The 19,760-nt window shown below is 29.4% G+C and overlaps 3 protein-coding genes across 3 annotated transcripts; 2 read left to right on the top strand and 1 right to left on the bottom strand.

The window, feature by feature from the left end:
- Positions 1 to 2,912: 2,912 nt before the first annotated feature.
- On the top strand, positions 2,913 to 4,433 carry LOC123293433 (ribose-5-phosphate isomerase). The gene has a single exon (XM_044874256.1). It carries the CDS (start codon positions 2,960 to 2,962, stop codon positions 3,749 to 3,751), a length of 792 nt encoding a protein of 263 aa, XP_044730191.1. The 5' UTR covers positions 2,913 to 2,959; the 3' UTR covers positions 3,752 to 4,433.
- Positions 4,434 to 7,527: 3,094 nt separating this feature from the next.
- Positions 7,528 to 8,371, bottom strand: LOC123293443 (caltractin). Its single transcript, XM_044874271.1, has 2 exons — positions 8,266 to 8,371; positions 7,528 to 8,203 (listed from the first exon to the last, which is right to left on the bottom strand). The coding sequence occupies exons 1-2, from the start codon at positions 8,266 to 8,268 to the stop codon at positions 7,679 to 7,681; spliced, it is 528 nt and encodes a 175-aa protein (XP_044730206.1). The 5' UTR covers positions 8,269 to 8,371; the 3' UTR covers positions 7,528 to 7,678.
- Positions 8,372 to 9,360: 989 nt separating this feature from the next.
- Positions 9,361 to 18,820, top strand: LOC123293410 (rab-like protein 6). Its single transcript, XM_044874225.1, has 7 exons — positions 9,361 to 9,654; positions 13,242 to 13,569; positions 14,952 to 15,092; positions 15,162 to 15,923; positions 17,057 to 17,355; positions 17,893 to 18,083; positions 18,284 to 18,820. The coding sequence occupies exons 1-7, from the start codon at positions 9,525 to 9,527 to the stop codon at positions 18,500 to 18,502; spliced, it is 2,070 nt and encodes a 689-aa protein (XP_044730160.1). The 5' UTR covers positions 9,361 to 9,524; the 3' UTR covers positions 18,503 to 18,820.
- The last annotated feature ends 940 nt before the right edge of the window (positions 18,821 to 19,760 follow it).

Genomic DNA, 19,760 nt, shown 5'->3' with positions numbered 1-19,760 from the left:
GGCCGGATATAACATAACCTCACGCTCTTCATAGACGTGAGACCTGCAAACTCCAACGTTAACTCAAAGACGACAACCATCGTAGGTTTTTAGGTATATTAGGGTTTTAAAAACTATCGGGTATTAGATATCCGACAAAAATGACGCTGGGTTAAACTCCAATTTAATTAAGTGGATTTTGTGAGCTTTCAAAATATTGTTTTATGAACTTTGTTATTTGAAAACAGTTATGAAACTTGTGCAAATCACACTTAGAATATGACATTGAATGTCATATGTACACACAAAATTACAGCCATATCCATAAGTAGGTTCTCAAAGTGTTGTTTTCTGACATTTCTTTAACAGAAGTACTGAGAAAATAAAAATTTACCTTATGTTCTTGAAAATTTGACTAAAACTCAAATATTTCCCGTACCTTAATTTTGAGTATAATTTTTAAATTTCAGAATCAATGATTTTTTATTTAAAATGGTTATGAAACCACCATAGACAAAGAGATTTTGAAACAAATTATTGTAACATGTAACCCAATGAAATTCTTCGACAAAATATTAATATAGTACAAAAAATAATCAGTTGCACATTTAAAATTTTTTTTAACAAATTACTTACTATTTTTATAACTTAAAAAAATCACGAGTCAATATGATTTATTTTTGCTATCTGAATGTATAAATCGAAGAATTTCATCTTGTTACAGCTTTGATCTAAAAATCAAAACAAATTTTATCTGTGATTTGATAATATTTGTATGTCAGTTAAATTTTATTTAGAATTTAATTAATTTAATATAAGTGACCATGTGAGGTAAGTTTTCTCACAAACATATTTCAAAGCTAGTCAAAAGATCAGAGCTTTATAACTATTTAGGATAGAATCATAAAATTTCACAATAAATTTTTGTATCCCGTTTGGATTAACGAATAAATACATTTGTTAAAATTTTTCCAGTAAAAATAAGTTTCACAATTTAAATGAGTATATTATATAATATATGGATATGAGACTATTTCAGTTACACAGAATGCCTCATATTTAACTTCTGAAATAGTTTACAGTATTATACAGTTTTCAAACTACTATCGAAATGGTTAGTCGGTACTAATACCTCCATTGATAAAGAATAATAAAAAATTACTCAGTTTATAATATAGAAGTTGAACGTGATTACTTAGGGTAAATTGTGCATTACATGAAAAAGATTCATCTGCATAATATAACCCATCTATTCCGTGAAGAGAGATTCGATTCGTATTTTAATATTTCGCGACTAAAACGGCCGCCTGCCTTACCCTCGATTTTTATATTTCTAAAAGATTTTTTAAAACTGCATTTGTATTCAGTCTCCCTCGAGATATCGAACTATCGTAAGTAGTAAGGGCCTGAAACGCAAGAAGCGCTGAATCTCGTATATTTTTTCATACTATAATTAAACATATAGGTCTTATTGCCTGCTTTTCCTCTTCCCTTAACATTTAATTATGCTCTCCCCTTACTCTTTGAATCAACCAAAGACATAGAGAATGGACTGAGTAATACCAGCACAAAATTGACCGCTCTGGCCATACATTCGCTTTATCTCTCTCATAGTTAACCCACAGATTGGGACCTACTAAATGAACCCAATTCGATACGATTCGATTTTTTGGATCGACTTGATGATATTTATTGAGTTCTACTTTTTACAAAATGTACATATTACGTTAAGTAAACACGACATTTTTAAAAGATTATGGCGTTTTTTTAAAATTCAAATAATTTTAAAAGATCCAAATGTTTATTTTAAGTAATTCTATTAAAATATGTATTATATGTTTTTAAATAGATTAATTATTATTTCAAATGTAGTTTATATATGAATAAATTTTAATGTATTGTGCCAAATTTATACAATAGACATATTATTTGATTTCCTATTCTGAATCCTTTTCAGGTCAACAACTTTGTAACATCCGAATTTGTACCTAATGACTAAAATAATTTTTTAGCTCTAGGTACACAACGTCTAAGGTCAAATATTTTCAAATTTGTGTTATGGAGTTCGGACCCAAAATGAGAAACATAAATGTTTGGAGAGTTTTTAAACCAGAGTTATTATGGAATGAAAACTTACATAACTAGCTATGTTTCATATTTAATATACCTAACTATAAATCAAAACATCTTTTTTCATTTAAATTGCGTGTAAACTTAATATTATAATATTTATTAAATATTTATATAAAAATAAAAATGGTTGCATTCAAGCTAACTCAACAATAACTAAAAGCTAACTGGTATCCATTGACTTTATACTTTTATATAGACTAAGCATTGCCTATCTTTCCGCACAGTGAGAAACGTGCCAACATCTGAGGTAATTGCTTAGGTCAGCTAGAAATATTTATTTAAAAAAATCCATTTATCAAAAAAAATAAATTGAATATAGGGACATTTAACAAAAACACATACATTGAATGTTATATTTTTATATCACAAAATTTTTACATAAAACATCATGATTTCACTGAACTTTTTCACTTTATTCTTACGAATCTACAATGGTTGGACTTAAGCAATTACCTCAGATGTTGGCACGTTTAAAATCGTTTGAAACTCAGTCTATATAACTCTAACGTCAATGGTATCAAACCAGAATCTTGACGTCTATCATATTGAATTAAGTTTTGTAACATTAATATTCAACTAATGGTATAGCCCAGTAGGTCGTTCTTTATATGTTTGTTATTGAATATTATTTGAATCTGAAAACTGAATAATATCAAATATAAATTTTAATAATCATTATTGTTAACGACATAGATAAAAATCACTAGTCAATTAATTGGCCTGAATGCAGCCAATTATTAACAAGTAGTGGGAAATTTAAAAAATTGATAACGAATGTAATTATAACTTATTCATTGCATGATTGTAACCAATTTAGTACACATTTTATATTTGCAATATAACCTCTATGTTGATAACATTTTGTACAACAAAAACATTATTTAGTTCAACAAAAGTATTATTTAATTCTGTAAGAACACAAATTACAATGAGTTCTGATTTATTAGCATCAGCAAAAAAAATTGCTGCTACAAAAGCTGTGGATGATTGGGTTTCTGATAACATGGTATTAGGAATTGGTAGTGGTTCAACTATTATACCGGCAGTATCAAGAATAGCAGAAAGAGTTAAAAATGAAAAGTTAAATTTAGTTTGCATTCCCACATCATTTCAAGCTAAACAACTAATTATTGAAAACAACCTGTTGCTTGGAGATTTGGATAAATATCCTCATTTAGATTGTGCAATCGATGGTGCTGATGAAGTTGATTCCAACATGGTATTAATTAAAGGTGGTGGGGGGTGCCTTCTTCAAGAGAAGATTGTTGCATCATGTGCTGATAAGTTAATTATAGTTGCTGATTACACAAAAAATTCTGTTAAATTAGGAGAAAATTATAAAAAAGGTATTCCTATTGAAGTGGTGCCCATAGCGTATGTTCCAGTAATGAAAAAAATTGCTGAGAATTTTGGTGGAAAATTACAATTACGATCAGGCATTTCTAAAGCAGGACCATGTGTAACAGATAATGGAAATTTCATATTAGATTGGACATTGTTTGGTGAACATGATTGGGTTAAAGTTAACTTGGATATACTCAGTATACCCGGTGTTGTTGAAACTGGATTATTTGTTAATATGGCTACAAAAGTATATTTTGGATTAGCAGATGGATCAGTGCTCGAAAAAGAAGTTTAATATCGAACTGTTATATTTAATTAAGGAATAATAAACCTAGAATGAGGCCCTGGCTAAATTCAACTGAATTTCAATTTAATATAAATCAATAAGAATCAAAGAAAATAGTTATTTACGATACTAGTGGAATAACAGCATTATTAACGTACGCCTGCGAAAGTTACACAACGAGTGCATAGCACCAGTTGGACTATCGTAGAAGTACGTTAATAATGCGTTATCACACGTATATCGTACAAAACTCTAAAACCACCAAAAATGTTAAAATAAACGATAATTATTATTGAAAATTGATCATGGCTTATTGAGAAATATAGAAACTTAAAAAATTACTATAGTAACTGAATTCATTACCGCCCTAGTGCGGGAATCAATTAATTATCACACTAGGGCGGTAATGGACTACTTTTCGAACACATACTGAGTGAGAAAATTCCTTCTTTCTCACTTGCGTCGATAAAAAAAATACTTTTGATTGTATGGAAGTTTACTTATTAAGTTTTTACATTTATTTCAATTGAAATAAATTTTTTTTAAAATCAGAATTATAATTTTTTTAGTAATATTGGGGTATAATTAAGAATAATATTATTTCTTGAACTGAAGTCGCCACTATCGAATTTTAAATGAATCCCCACTTTCAAAACTTGGTGCTAAATAAATTAGTAAATTTTTTATACATTAAATTTACATAAAGGTGTATTAAATTTTTCCTAAATTAGCAATTAAGTAGGCAGCTTTTTATTATCATTAGAATTATTGTTAGTTAAAAAGAAAACTTTGTGACTGTTTATTTGTGAATCTTCTTCCTATCTAATTAATGCCATGAATCTGTAGTTCCTTAAGAATTTTTTTTGTAATAAGACGTTTTTTAAAATAAATACTTTTTATACCATCAAAAATGTATTTTTTATTTCATATTGTTGGAAAAAATTGAGCATGAAAAATTTCTAAATCAATTCTTATAAATATAGCTTTTATTAACTATTTTATTAAATACAAAAGGTTCATCAACTTGAGTTTGCAATATTGAAGAGTTGTGAGGGTGTGTTTAAGATTAATAGGTTGGCTGATAAGTCCCCGGTCTAACAAAGAAAAACACATTTTTTTGTGAAAATTCGTTTTTATTATTCAACATAGTTCCCTTCAAGAGCGATACAACGATTATAACGACCTTCCAATTTTTTGATACCATTTTGGTAGTACTCCTTCGGTTTTGCCTCAAAATAGGCCTCAGTTTCGACGATCACCTCTTCAAGGCAGCCAAATTTTTTCCCTGCGAGCATCCTTTTGAGGTCTGAGAACAAGAAAAAGTCGCTGGGGGCCAGATCTGGAGAATACGGTGGGTGGGGAAGCAATTCGAAGCCCAATTCATGAATTTTTGCCATCGTTCTCAATGACTTGTGGCACGGTGCGTTGTCTTGGTGGAACAACACTTTTTTTTTCTTCATATGGGGCCGTTTTGCCGCGATTTCGACCTTCAAACGCTCCAATAACGCCATATAATAGTCACTGTTGATGGTTTTTCCCTTCTCAAGATAATCGATAAAAATTATTCCATGCGCATCCCAAAAAACAGAGGCCATTACTTTGCAATCGGACTTTTGAGTCTTTCCACGCTTCGGAGACGGTTCACCGGTCGCTGTCCACTCAGCCGACTGTCGATTGGACTCAGGAGTGTAGTGATGGAGCCATGTTTCATCCATTGTCACATATCGATGCAAAAACTCGGGTGTATTACGAGTTAACAGCTGCAAACACCGCTCAGAATCATCAACACGTTGTTGTTTTTGGTCAAATGTGAGCTCGCGCGGCACCCATTTTGCACAGAGCTTCCGCATATCCAAATATTGATGAATGATATGACCAACACGTTCCTTTGATATCTTTAAGGCCTCTGCTATCTCGATCAACTTCATTTTACGGTCATTCAAAATCATTTTGTGGATTTTTTTGATGTTTTCGTCGGTAACCACCTCTTTCGGGCGTCCACTGCGTTCACCGTCCTCCGTGCTCATTTCACCACGCTTGAATTTTGCATACCAATCAATTATTGTTGATTTCCCTGGGGCAGAGTCCGGAAACTCATTATCAAGCCAAGTTTTTGCTTCCACTGTATTTTTTCCCTTCAGAAAACAGTATTTTATCAAAACACGAAATTCCTTTTTTTCCATTTTTTTCACAATAACAAAAGTTGCTTCACAAAAGACGCTCTATCTCACAAACTAATTGACTTACAGACGTCAAATTTTGACACGAATCATTTGAAGGTTGGTACTATATAAAAATAATATGCATTTAATACTAGCGACGCCATCTATGTGTCAGACCGGGGACTTATCAGCCAACCTATTATTTGATAATGAACATCTTTTCAATGGACCTGTCTCGCCTTTATTTGAAATGAGTTCATGTACTAAATTCTCCTTTTTAAAAGTTGCAAATTTTGAAGTGGTTGACACGATACATAAACTCAATTTTTTTAATGGGTTCTCTTTGTCAGTTTTCCTGAAACTGTTTCAGGCTCATCGTAATTAAACAATACGGTTCAAGAGCTATCAGTATTTTTAAAAAATTACAGAAATTTTATTTACTCACCTTCATTATAATCACGTAAAGTTATCAGAAATAAACGTGGCGGGAATATTCTACTAGTTTGTGTAGATTTGCCGGAAACGTTTTGAAAATAAAGATAAAAAAGATAGGTAAATTGAATCGGCTAATAAGTTGATAAAAGGTGTATAGATTAAAATATATATCGTATGCTCTTTAAGAAGTATTAACTTAATAGACCGCAAGTACGTTTTTATCAATTTTTAGAAAAACTGCGTTCGCCTCTTACAACAGTCTGATATTGTTAACAGAATACGCAGCGATTTTCAGATCTTGAGATATAACTCGACTTGGAAGATTATGCTTTTTGATAAAGTATGGAATGAAATAAACTATTATCATTTCATTCATTCCTTAATAACATATACGGTGTGTCATATATACACTAACACTGATTCACTCTACCCACAGGGACTTCCTCGACTACAAAATATAAAAGGATTTTTAAACGAGACTCTTTTTATTTGCTTGTGAGCTTACGAGTATGTAAAAACCGAAGAAAGTAAATATAATTCAGGGGCCTATATACAAGTTGCCATACCTCGTCTGCCGCTCTCTTTCATTATACATTAATTAGAGAGATAAAATGACACATCCTGTTAAATATACTGAAAATACTCATACTCACTCCTACGAGATAAGTTTATAATAGTTTATACGCTGAGTTTAGTTTTTCTTTAGAGTTTAGATCGATTGATAGAAATTATAGGTATTCAAATTAAGTGGTTAAGTTGAGCTGGCGTGCGAAACACCCTATAGAACCTGCACCCCCTCTCCCTAAAACTGGCACTGTATTGAGCTTTATTCAAAGATCCATTTCATTATTTCAGTCTTGAATAGGGGGTTTACAAATAATCATTCATCCTGAATTTTTTGGTTTCGATAATAAAAAAGCAAAAATAATTTCGTTCAAAAATTATTTGATAATTTGAATTTTATTAATTGTTTTGGTTTTTTTAATTGTATTTTTTTTTCTTTACAATAAATGCAAAAATATATTGATATGTGCAATATTGAGATATACAAAATAATACTGTAATTAGCATATTATCTTAATATTTTTGTGCATCGTTTTAAGTGTAAATTATAAATAAATTGAGACACAATAATACATTATATAATTATAGATATACAAAATATAATTTTAGAAAAATCTTAGGCCATCATTATTAATTGAAATTTTATGATACAAAAGCAACTTTTTCATCAAATGAAGATCTTTGAAATTGTAACATTAAAATAATCTACATACATAAAGAATTAATTACCTTAAACAAATTTACATTTTTATATTTTTATTTAGACACACAAATTTTAATATAGGCTTGTTTTTTTCATTATTCGAAAGAATTCTTCTTGACTAATTTCCCCATCACCATCTCTATCAGCTTCATCAATCATTTCTTGTAATTCTTCATCAGTTAAATTTTCACCTAATTCTTTAGCAACACGTTTTAAATTTTTAAAGCTTATTTTACCAGTATCATCATCATCAAACAATCGAAATGCTTTCATAATTTCTTCTTTCGAATCCTTTTCAGCCATCTTACTGCACATAATGTGATAGAATTCATCGTATGATAATCTACCTGAATTGTCTTTATCTGTTTCAGCAATTAACTTTTTGATTTCTTCTTTTTTTGGTTCAAAACCTAACGCTCTCATCGCCACTTTCAATTCTTTCACGTCTATTTTACCACTACCTTCTGTATCAAATAAATCAAATGCTTCACGAATATCATTTTTTTGTTCATCTGTTAATTCAAATTTTGGACCACTTGGTTTTTTACGACCCGTTTGTGGAACTGTTTTCATTGAAGTTGCTGATCCTGGTGCTGACTAAAAAAATATTTATTTTATATAATTGCTCAAAAAAACACTTTTAAACATTAAAATATTACCATTTTATTAATATTCAAACTTCTGTAAACTCCTTTTTGGTTATTGATTAAATAATAATCATTCGTCTCTTTTGTTTGTCTTCTGTTTTTAAACAGCTGTTTGATTTCTATGACGTTTGTTAAATTGTGCAAAGTTGTTAATAGCAATTGTTCGAATTTCTATTATAAAAAACTAAATTCTGATATAATTTTTATTATTGAAAATTTTTTTATAAAATTGTAATTTTATTTCACAATTATTTCAAAATTACCGCTAGTTTTATGTTAAAAAAAATTTTTTTTGCTAATATTACTTCCATTATTGACTTAGTCCTACAGTTACAATGGAAGACAATTGAAGATAATTAAAATGTTACGTAGTAATTCGCTTAATTAATTAAATAAAATTTAATTATTATTAACTGAAACCGAAAAAACTTAATGGTGTGAAACAATCACCAAAGTACCGAAGACCGAAGAGTAACATGTCTCTCATGAGAATGCATTCGATTAATTTATTCATATACTGATGATGAATACTATAGTGTACTTGAAATACACGTTTATAATTCCAAGAATTGATCTAGACATTAGACCTATGCTAGCATAAGTATTAAAGTGACATTAAGTTTTCGATAATGTAATTTTCATATAATTTTGAAAAAATTCCTCAAAAATGACACCACAGTTATCTTATTTATGTTATTTGTGTTTGTATTTGGATATAGTTTTTTGTAATATAAATAGAGCTCTGCTAAACCCTGAGGATTCTCTTTTGGGTCACAAGAAATGTTCAACAAAAATTTGAAATTATTATCTCAGAAAAAATTGTGGTTTAAAAAAGTCGTGCTTGTGTAAATCATAAGCCAGACTTCTTAATTAAGTAAATATTCATTTCGAAACTAACTAGAACAAGTTATCAGCAAATTTCGTTGAAGTTGACACTTGATTTCATTTAAAAATCCAAATTGTTTTGCCATCAAAGCACAAAGCATATGAAAATATGGATGTGACATGGACGTTTTACTTTCAAGTTTCGTTAAGTTGGTATTTTTTAGTCTTGGATTTAAAGTCAGTCAATAAGATGTCAAACTGTATGAATCAAGTTTTGTTGACAGCTGGCAGATAATTTTAGTATCTGAATTATTATGTGCGGTTTATTAATTAAATATTTTTAAACAACAATAATTAATAATGTGTTTACATAATTATTGTTTATTGCATAATATACTATGATTAATTTATGAGTAGTTTGTAAATTACATTAATAAATCCAAATCATGTTTTCGGCGTTTAAGAGGCTGGCAGGTAAAGGAGATGGCCAGCAAGGAGTTTCTGGCATGCCTCCAGGTCATCAAACCATGTCTACACAATTACAACGGAAATTCGCCCGTGGAATTCAATATAATAGTACGTAAATTATTTATAATACACATTGGAAATTTGGTTTTTTATTTATTTATGCTATTTGCTGAGTCTTACGGTTTTTAAGTATTTGAAATGTATTTAAATTTATAATTTATAAAATTTGACTCCATTTAGAAAAATTTATTTTCCATTTTTCAGTTATGTTTATCCAAGATTCGAGATGTATGGAAAAATTTCTAAAACGTTATATTTATAACGTTATAAGTTATAATATTCTAAATTATAAGCACTATAAATATTTTTATTGTTGAAAATACGTTTAATTAAAATTGAATTTTCCTTATGTAAATAAGATCGACCTTTAAAATTTTCCATTCGCTAACCCAAATATGCAATGTTTACCAAATTTATGAGTTTGAATGTTTAGTTTTTGTTGAGTTGAATATTAAAACTTATGTTTTGAACAATTGTACCGGGTGACCAAAAGAAAAGTAAATTATTTTGCAAACATTAAATCTGACGAAAAAATGGTTTGATTACAAATTATAGTAAATTTTTTTTTTTCTTAATTGCTCGCTATCTGTTGATTTTTTTTTTGCGAAAAAATCACATCTATAAACAGTGTTTAAAAGATTAAATTTTTATATCATTTGTCTATGAAAATTGCAATTTTTTCGAAAAATTAATGTATATTTACAGGGTTATTCACGTTATTCGGCACAAAAGATTAAGACTGAACTGCTTTTAGACAATTTTTTTTTCTGAGATAGATGGAAGCTTATTGATTATGGCTGTCCATTTTAAAAGTATTTTGTAAAATTATGTTCTGTGCAGGATGCCGTTAAATGGAACATCCTGTATATTATTTTATTTTCAGGTTTTACGTTCAAAATAAAAATGAGTTTCATAGTAATTCCAAGAATATATCCGTTTTTCAAACAAAATTCGACTTGAAGGTCCGCTTTTTAAACAAAATTCAACTTGGGCTAGGCGACTTTATGCATATTAAATTTGTTAAAATCAGTTTGCATTCTGAAAACGTGTGCTTTAGCCATGAAAACGTAAACAGTTAGCTATAAGAAAGTTGATGGTATTTTATAAAGAATTACATTTTACATCTGCTGTTGGCATAAAATACAGAGTGTTATATTTAAGTTGTGCAATTTATTACCGTTTAAAACTTAGAATTAGTAATAATTTTGGGTTCGCCTGCACAGCTAATTCAATTTTTCACAATTGCGACAAAAAACTCAATCGATAAGTAGACTCCATGTGGGTATTCGATTGGAAAACGGATATAAGTTTTCACAATTTATAATAACATTAACATTACACTTCTATTTATATTACAACTTGACATCGAATGTACAAACGTACAAGGTGTTCACAAATTGAAAAATTTCGAAAGGAGTATTAATTGTCGTTTAGAAATGTAGACCATTTTGAACAGATAATAAAGGAAGCGGGTCAAGAAATCATTCTCGATATATGTGTAGGAGTGTATTTAAGCAAATTTTTTTAAAAGAATAATTGCATGTATGGAAAGCGAAGGTGAATACGTTCAAGTAAAAAGGAACTTTTAGATAACTGTTTAGGAATGAATTGTTAACGAAGGAAATGTTTTGACCAATTCAATTTTAAATTAAATTTTGAAAATCCTTCTTATAAAACACGTTATCTGTTATCCAAATTAATCAGTCATCGTAATTCAAATGAATATTTGCTAATTTGAAACATTTGTAACAAAATGATTAATACAGAACATTTATTTTTCATACATTTAATTACAATTAATATTTTTGACGTAAGTAAAACCGGTTGTCTTAAGTTCGTTTTTGCCTCAATGTATCCGCCATCTCGTTCCATACATGTAATTGTTCTTTTACAAAATTCTTTAAATGCACTCCTACATATCTCGGGAGTGATTTCATGAATCGTTTTCCTTACTATCGGTTCTTAATGACCTACATTTCTAAACAATCATTAACATTCCTGTCGAACTTTTTCAATTTGTGGGACACCCTGTACACCCGATGCCAAGAGTGAATAGCTGAATGTTAATATTTTCGAAAACAGAAAGTTTTATAAATAATAAATTTTTTTCGTAAACCTTATAATAAAAAAGTTATCCATATGTAGCCAACTTAAGTAGACATCCTGTATATAGGTAATTATTTTGTTCTTGTTATTTTATATGAAATGAACGCCTGTGTATCATATTTTATTTGATTAATAGAAAACTATATATCTATTCGGGTCAAATAACTCTTCTTAACTTAATTTGTATACTTCAATGATTAATTAGTTCAATTCTTAATATATTAGAAACATCTTACAGTCCAGTAATGGATTTTTTTTAAATATCTGTAATCAAGACCGAAGAGCTCTAAATCGATCGAAATTGGAAAAAAGCATAAATACGAAACTTTAAATGGTTCATTCATTAAATATTACAAACGGCCTATCTTTTTATAGTTTCTTTTAATATTATAAAATGGCATTTTTTCATCGATTTTCTCAGAAACACTTTTGGTTATCTCTTCGGGATGATAACGAGACGCTCTCGTTTCCCGACGATCAGATCAATTTTGGAGTACGGGTATTTTTATCTTGAATTTTACCCCCTTAATAATATCAGATAAGGTTGCTACAAAATTGTTTTCAATAAACCGAAGTCCCGAAGCACTTTCAGCGGTTTATGAGATGCATTTGATGGACAGCGGAGTCTTAGTAATAATGTCCCGAACCCTATGGGTTCGAAGCCATAAAAAGGATGTATTTAGGGTTTATGTATGTGATTTTCTTTGTGCCACCATAACTTCTAAAGGCCTAAGGGGGCGTCCATAAATTACGTGAGATGATTAAGGGGGGGAGGGGGTCGAGTCAAATATCAACTAATCTCACGTTGGGGAGAGGGGGGGTCTCGACAAATATCACGCAATTTTTTTTTCTGATTGAAACAAAAAAATATTATACTATTTTGTTGAATTTAATCCAAATTGTATGTACATGTTTAAAATTTAATCTTAAGCGTTAACGTAATATGATTACGATTATTCACTAATTCGTTCGGAAAAAAATTATTTCATTCATACTTCGACGTTATATATCTACTGAATGTCGAACCACCATATTTATTTTATACTAAATAGCTCAATTTTCTTTTTACAATAAACAATCTAACGCGTTTACGTAATAAACCCACATTCTGAAAAATCTCACGTGAGATTGGGGGACGGGGGAGGGGGTTGACTAAAACCTCACGACATCTCACCAAGGGGAGAGGGAGGGACAGAAAATTTAAAAAAACACCTCACGTAATTTATGGACGCCCCCTAAACAGATTTGGAGACATCTCGAGTGGCACTGCTTATAAATTTTTCAAAAATTTAATATGGCGGTTGTATGGCGCTATTTTCAAATGTGGAAAATCACTTATTTTTTAAAAATTAGCTACTTGTTATACATTTACATGTATAATGTTGCCTGAGGCAGATGTTAAAATTTTTCTCTCGATTTCAGAAGCTTTCATTCTATCATTTTTTGCAAATGAGAAACAAGCTAATAACCTTACGCTATTTATTACTATGGGTTCTATATTTTGTGATAACTGTTTATCTTTTTTTCAGTGAAAGTGATTATAAAAGGTGATCGTAATGTTGGAAAAACATGTTTATTTAATCGCCTACAAGGTAAAAAATTTATTGAAGAATATATACCAACGGATGAAATTCAAGTAACATCAATACAATGGAATTATAAAGCAACTGATGATATTGTTAAAGTAGAAATATGGGATGTTGTGGATCGTGGTAAAAAGAAAAAACATTTTGATGGTTTGAAATTGGATAATACACAATTAGAAATATCCGAAGAACCAGCTTTAGATGCTGAATTCTTAGATGTATATAAAGGAACAAATGGTGTTATTATTATGATGGATATTACAAAAAGTTGGTAAGTCTCTAGTTTTAGTATCGGCTTGATTATTCAGTTTTATTGGTTGAGATTGGGTTATGAATTTGGGAAAGATATTTTAGGGACTTTCAAATTATTAAAATAACAGGTCCGTAACTAGGGCGTGGCAAAAAAGGAACCCCCTACCGGCGCATAAGAAATAGAGGCGTAAAACAAAAAGTTAGTAAAGAATCATGTAAAAGGCACTCATTAATTTACATAAAGTCATAAAGTTAAAAAATTCAATTTTTTTGATAACACAGGCAAATTTGATCCGATTTTATTGGAATTTTTTTTGAAACACACTAATTTTGGATCATTTTTTTCAGAAGCATTGTCTGTTTTTCGCTAGCTATCATTTATGTGCTCAATTCCGGGACCAGGACTCCACATGCTTGAAACCAATTAGAGCTAGGTTAATTTTGATCACAAATATGAAAAGTATGACCCAAATTTAGTCAGATTACATACTTGATTTGTCAAAATTGGATAAAATTTGGATGTGATAGAGCAAAATTAAATTTTTTTGATTCTGATGACGTCATAAAGTTAAAAAATTCGATTTTTTTGATAACACAGGCAAATTTAATCCGATCTTATTGGAATTTTTTTTCAAACCCACTAATTTTGGGTCATTCTTTTCAGCTGTGATTTCAGTTTTTCGCTAGCTATCACTTATGTGCTTAATTCTGTAGACCAGGACTCCACATGGTTGAAAACCTATTAGAGCTAGGTTAATTTTGATCATAAATTTGAAAATAATGACCCAAATTTAGTAGGATAATATACTTGGTTTATCAAAATTGGATAAAATTTGAGTGTGATAAAGCAAAATTCCTGTACCTATATCTGCCTGGAATGAGAGAAATCTTAATCTATGAAATAGGAAACGATTGATTTAAAAAAATTCAGGGAATAGCAATGGCATATGGTTAAAATTGTATCTTCTAAATGGTGTCTTATCTACGGATTGAAATAAAGATTAAACTCAGCACTTTCTATTTTCATAAACTTTTCGTGCGAAAAACAGCTCAATTTTAATCACCTCCTTTATTAGTATCCACAAGATGCCGTGCTATTCACACTTCTTTACTTTTTCCTTTGTTCAGTATGCCTTTATTCAAACCTTTAGTATGAGAAAAGTAAAATTATAATGATAAAAGAATAAATTAATGAAATAGGGGGTTATGATTTATAATTTAGTTCTTTTATATATTTTATTCAATTAGAAAATTTACAGTCTAAGTGCGAAGATACCTTTAATTTTAAACTGGGAACAAAATACAAAGAATTGCATCAGGTTTTGGCCGATTTAATGTATCTAATAGATACATTACGTTTGTCCCAAAATTTGAAATCAATAAAAAATTCTTGTTTTTTAGGACTTTTGATTATGTGCAAAAAGAATTACCCAAAGTTCCTGAACATATTCCTGTAATTGTATTAGCAAATCACTGTGATATGGCTCACCATAGAACTGTTACACAAACACAAATTTCATTTTTTGTTGAAAGTATGCAAAAGTAAGTATTAAAGTTTTGTACACAAAAAAAAATACCCATCAATACTCAAACAATTTATTTCGATTACAGTCGTGCTTCACAAGTCCGTTATACAGAATCATCAATGCGTAATGGTTTTGGACTGAAGTTACTACATAAATTTTTTAATTTACCATTTTTGCAACTACAAAGGGTGTCATTATTGCAACAACTAGAACGGAATAAAACCGAAATCGATTTAACATGTCAAGAATTAGATATGTACTTTGAATCTGATGAAGCTGATTATAATAAATTTATTGATCAATTATCAAGTCGACGTCGTCAAGTTGCAGAATTACACTCTCCAAGACCTATAACAACAACTTTAGAAACACCATCATCAATTGTGTCAGGAAATAATACACCAACAGGTGAAATGCGACACTCACAATCAACGCCTATATTTATTGGTGCAGGACATCCAATTCCGGCATCGGGTATTAAAAATACATCAACACTTGATATTGATAAATTATCACAAGCACCAAAATTATTAAATTCTACAACATTATCGGATACAAAAATAAATACATCGTTTTCATCGGATAGTGCATTTAATAAAACAAACGATAAAAATGAACAAAGTTTTATGTCGAAAATATTTGGAAATAAACAATTACAAACAAAAGATAATACTAATGATGTACGTGGCACTGATGTTGCTAAATTAGCTTCGAATCTAAATTCAATTGTATCTGTTGATGAATTTTGTCCGGATGGTGGTCAATTGGATAAAAGCTTTTTAGAAGATATTGTTGAGAAAAACGATTCAGTTGAAAAAAGTACTTATGAGGCGCTAGATTCAGACAGGTAATATTCATAATAAGTTATTTTTTCCTACAGACAGTACCGTCTTTATGCACAGGTTTTATAGGCTCATGGCTGGGGCCCCACGTTATTGGGGGTTCCCAGACTCCCCGTACAATTTGTTTCTTTTAATTTTACCACTAAAAAAAAAAAAATTTATAATTGAAACACCACATTTTTAGAACATTTTAACTTTCCTAGAATTGACTATTACATTTACTAATATTTTATTTTCATACCATGGAAATTATTATTTGTGATTTGTGTATAAATAAGTGACATGGGTCCCCAATCATCTTGAGCCTAGGGACTCGCAACTATAAAAGACGGCGCTGCCTACAGATATTTAATTTGTATAACGGTATTACTTAGTTTTTAATGCTAAGAAATATTGATAATATAACAAATTTCGGTACGGATTTTTCTAAAACTACCTAATTTGCCCATTTTTGTTAATTTGCCTGCCTGTTCGTTTTCACGGTACCTTAAGAAGAAAAAGAGATTGCGAGTATAAATTTTAAAGAAATCATGTTTTAAACCCTTCAAGATATAAGAAAGTTCAAAGTCAAAATAGTTAGTTTTTTAACAACTTTCGTTTTAAAAAGTTTCATAAACTTCATACTTTTGTCACAATTTCTTTGAATTTGAATCTATGTATAGTTGATACTCAGCTTCGTATCTGTAGATTATTTAAACAACCGAATCTGTTGCTTGTTATTTTCACTTGTTTATATCAACATATTTATTTATTCAATACACGTATAATAACGAGAGGATAAAATAACGAAACAAACGAAAAATTTCTTATAGAAAAAGAACAAAACTATTATTGTGCCTACATGTCCTCGGAAAAAAATATTTTTATAAATTCAAAGCCTACTTAGCTTTTTAATTGTTTATTTTTCCTTAAACAAAACAGGGAATTGGAGGGCCCCAATCAAAAAATGTAAGTAAACGTTAGTCACCCTCGTTAGTATAGCATAACCTTGTAGGAATCCTGTTAGAAACTAATGAATGGGCGTTAGTTTACAAAAACATTTAAATGTGCTTATATTACTATTTTTATATTCGGTTTGCTATTATTGCTGATAGTTTTAGTTTGGCATAATTATGCTAATATGAAAAATATTTTTCAGTGATGCTGAAACAGGTAATCCATTGGTAGCTGGATTTCAAGATGACATTGTTCCTGATGAATTTAATATTAATGAGAAACAAAATATTATTGAACAACCACAATTACAAACTATTAATAAAAATAAAGTTCAATCAATTGAAGAACAGTCAAATAGAAATAACAATTCAATAATTAGTGATTCTGAAAATAATCAATTGCACAATGAATTTTCAAATAAATATTTTACACCAGTTTCAAATTCTGATGCTATTGATACATGGCTTAGTACAGATTCTAAATGGCGACGATCACCTGAAGGTAATTTTCAATAATTTTATACATTTAAAAACAAACTTATCAAACACTTGCTTTTTCTCAGTAGTGTGGTAATAAAAGAAGCCTGGCTAAGTAGATAAAGCATGTTAGTAATTGAAAGACCTGGGAATGTCTGGGAATTAAAATTATACTGGAAAAGTAAGGGAACTGTGAGGGAATTCCGTAAAAAAGAGAAAAGTCAGATAATTTTATTAGTTTCGTAACAAAGTTCTAAAAAAATGTTTATAATTATTTTTATCTTTACGAATTATTTTTAAAAATGGCTCATAGGATTGCAGTATTTTGAGTCATATTTAATATTTCGATTTTCCCTGTTTGTTATTCGTAAAATTTTTGATCCACTTTCTTTCAAAGCAATGTAAAAGTAATCAATTGGAAAACCTGGAAATGTTAAGGAATTTTAATCTAGAAAAATAGTGGCTATCATGTAAAGCCTTTTACTAACAGCCACTGTAACCCTCTCGCCAATCTCTTCCACTCTAGATGCAAAAAAAAATATAATGTGTTTTTTAATTTTAGGTGGAGAAGATGTTTCTGTGGCTGGGCAAAGTTTAGATTACAGTGGAAGTAGTGTGACTAATGATGATACTGGAAGTATTACTTCATTTAATATTAGTGCAAGTCTTTTAGACTCAACAAAGAAAACAAGTAAAACAAATAGCACAGAAAAATTAAATGATAAAAAGGATAAGAAAAGATCTGAATATAAGGTAAGTTTTTTTAAAACTTAAATATTTACTTTGTTAAATTCAAATTAATTTAATTTGCCGTGCATTAATTTCGTCGTAGTCTTTTTCTACCCCAATCAAATAATAAACAAAGCACGTATAACTCATTGCAGTGCTAAAATTTGAAAAGGTAAAGAGAAAGAAACAGGAAAATATACATTAATTTACTTAATTTTTTTTAGTCTGAGAAAAAACATAAACATAAAAAATCTGACACTAAGGAAAAAGATTCAAGTTCAAAAGATAAAGAAAAAAAACGTAGTAGTAAGAAAAAACGATCACGTGATGAAACGTGTGATCGATTAAAAGAACACAACAAACGTGACGAATTAGAAGAATTTCTTAATGGCCCTGGCGATATTGAAGAAAATTCAGTTGAAGCAGCTTATGAAGCTTTTTAAAGGTTTTCCACTTTGCATTGTTCAGTACCTGACAAGCGTATTATAATATTATTTAGAAAAAGTTTAAACGCGCGTTTTCAAACAAAATGACACATTTTAACCTAAAAGGTCGTGCCACTTTATTTTGCAAAGTATATTTAGAAATACATTACATTATGATGTATAAAAAATTAAGAATATTTCTATTTTGTACACAAATTGTTAAATAGATTAAATATTTCAATATTCCTTCGTATTGAATTTTTAAAATGGTTAAATTTTTTCCAATTGTTCATGTAGGATTTTCCAAATATAGTATAAGAATGACAAGAGTAATCATTTTCGACTTGGTAATCATTTCAAGCCTTGTTAAAAGCTATAAATAATCACTTTCTCAAAGAATCAGTATAGGAACTATTAAAAATTAAGTTCTATAATTATAGCAATGACCGATTATATTTAAGATAAAATTCGCAATTTAATGAAATTTGTACTAATGTCACGTTTGGAAAATCCTATATTACAATTTGTTGCTATATATTTTTCAATATTTATTTAAAGCAATCAATTTCGCAAATTCTAAACGCTGATTTTACTCCAAATACGCAGAATTTCAACACAAACAATAATCCTTAAGTGGTCATTGATTTTGATTGCGTTAAATGAACGTAATTAATTTTCAAAAGTACTGTCGTTAGTGTCGTCGTCACATGAAGGACAATTTAAGACTGTTGTATTTTTTGTTATTAATTTTAAATTAAATAATACAAAAGGTTAGATAAACTTAATTTTCGAATGTTTGTTAAAATTCTTGTTGAAAAATTGTTCTGTTAAAAATTTCATGTTTTCAATCTCTAAAATATTAAAAAAAGGAACATAAATTTTTATTATTAAACTTACACGAACAAATTGAGACTGAGTCTAAGATATAAGAAGTAATTTTCAGGTAATGTTAATCTCTTCACTCTTTATTTGAAATTACAACTCATGATAAACAATGTTTAGTATACTGGCCAAAAGTATTTTTCGCATTTTTTCTACCGTATTTTCCACCAAGTTGATAAATTTATATTATACAGCGTACTTTCTCCATGCCTGGAGCCATATAAACAATTACATTTTTAATTAAAATGCAATTAAAAAAACTTGACTTTTGGAACGATAAAAAACGCAACATTTTTCTTTTGTCATCAAAACCCTGTTTTAAATATGATTTGATAATAATAACAATAGAGGAGTACCGCCAATGGGTTCCTAATACCTAGACTAGGGGATCCTT

Source organism: Chrysoperla carnea, chromosome 2 (genome assembly GCF_905475395.1).
Source record: "Chrysoperla carnea chromosome 2, inChrCarn1.1, whole genome shotgun sequence".
Lineage (NCBI taxonomy): Eukaryota > Metazoa > Arthropoda > Insecta > Neuroptera > Chrysopidae > Chrysoperla > Chrysoperla carnea.
The sequence above is the reverse complement of the archived record's forward strand: the minus strand, read 5'-3'. Positions and strand labels throughout refer to the sequence as shown.

Bases quoted from the DNA above. Each gene is read 5' to 3' on its own strand.
- LOC123293433 (XM_044874256.1), top strand. From the start codon at position 2,960: ATGTTGATAACATTTTGTACAACAAAAACATTATTTAGTTCAACAAAA.
- LOC123293410 (XM_044874225.1), top strand. From the start codon at position 9,525: ATGTTTTCGGCGTTTAAGAGGCTGGCAGGTAAAGGAGATGGCCAGCAA. The intron at 17,356-17,892 runs GTAATTTTCAAT...TTTTAATTTTAG, and splicing joins ATGGCGACGATCACCTGAAG to GTGGAGAAGATGTTTCTGTG. The intron at 18,084-18,283 runs GTAAGTTTTTTT...AATTTTTTTTAG, and splicing joins AGAAAAGATCTGAATATAAG to TCTGAGAAAAAACATAAACA.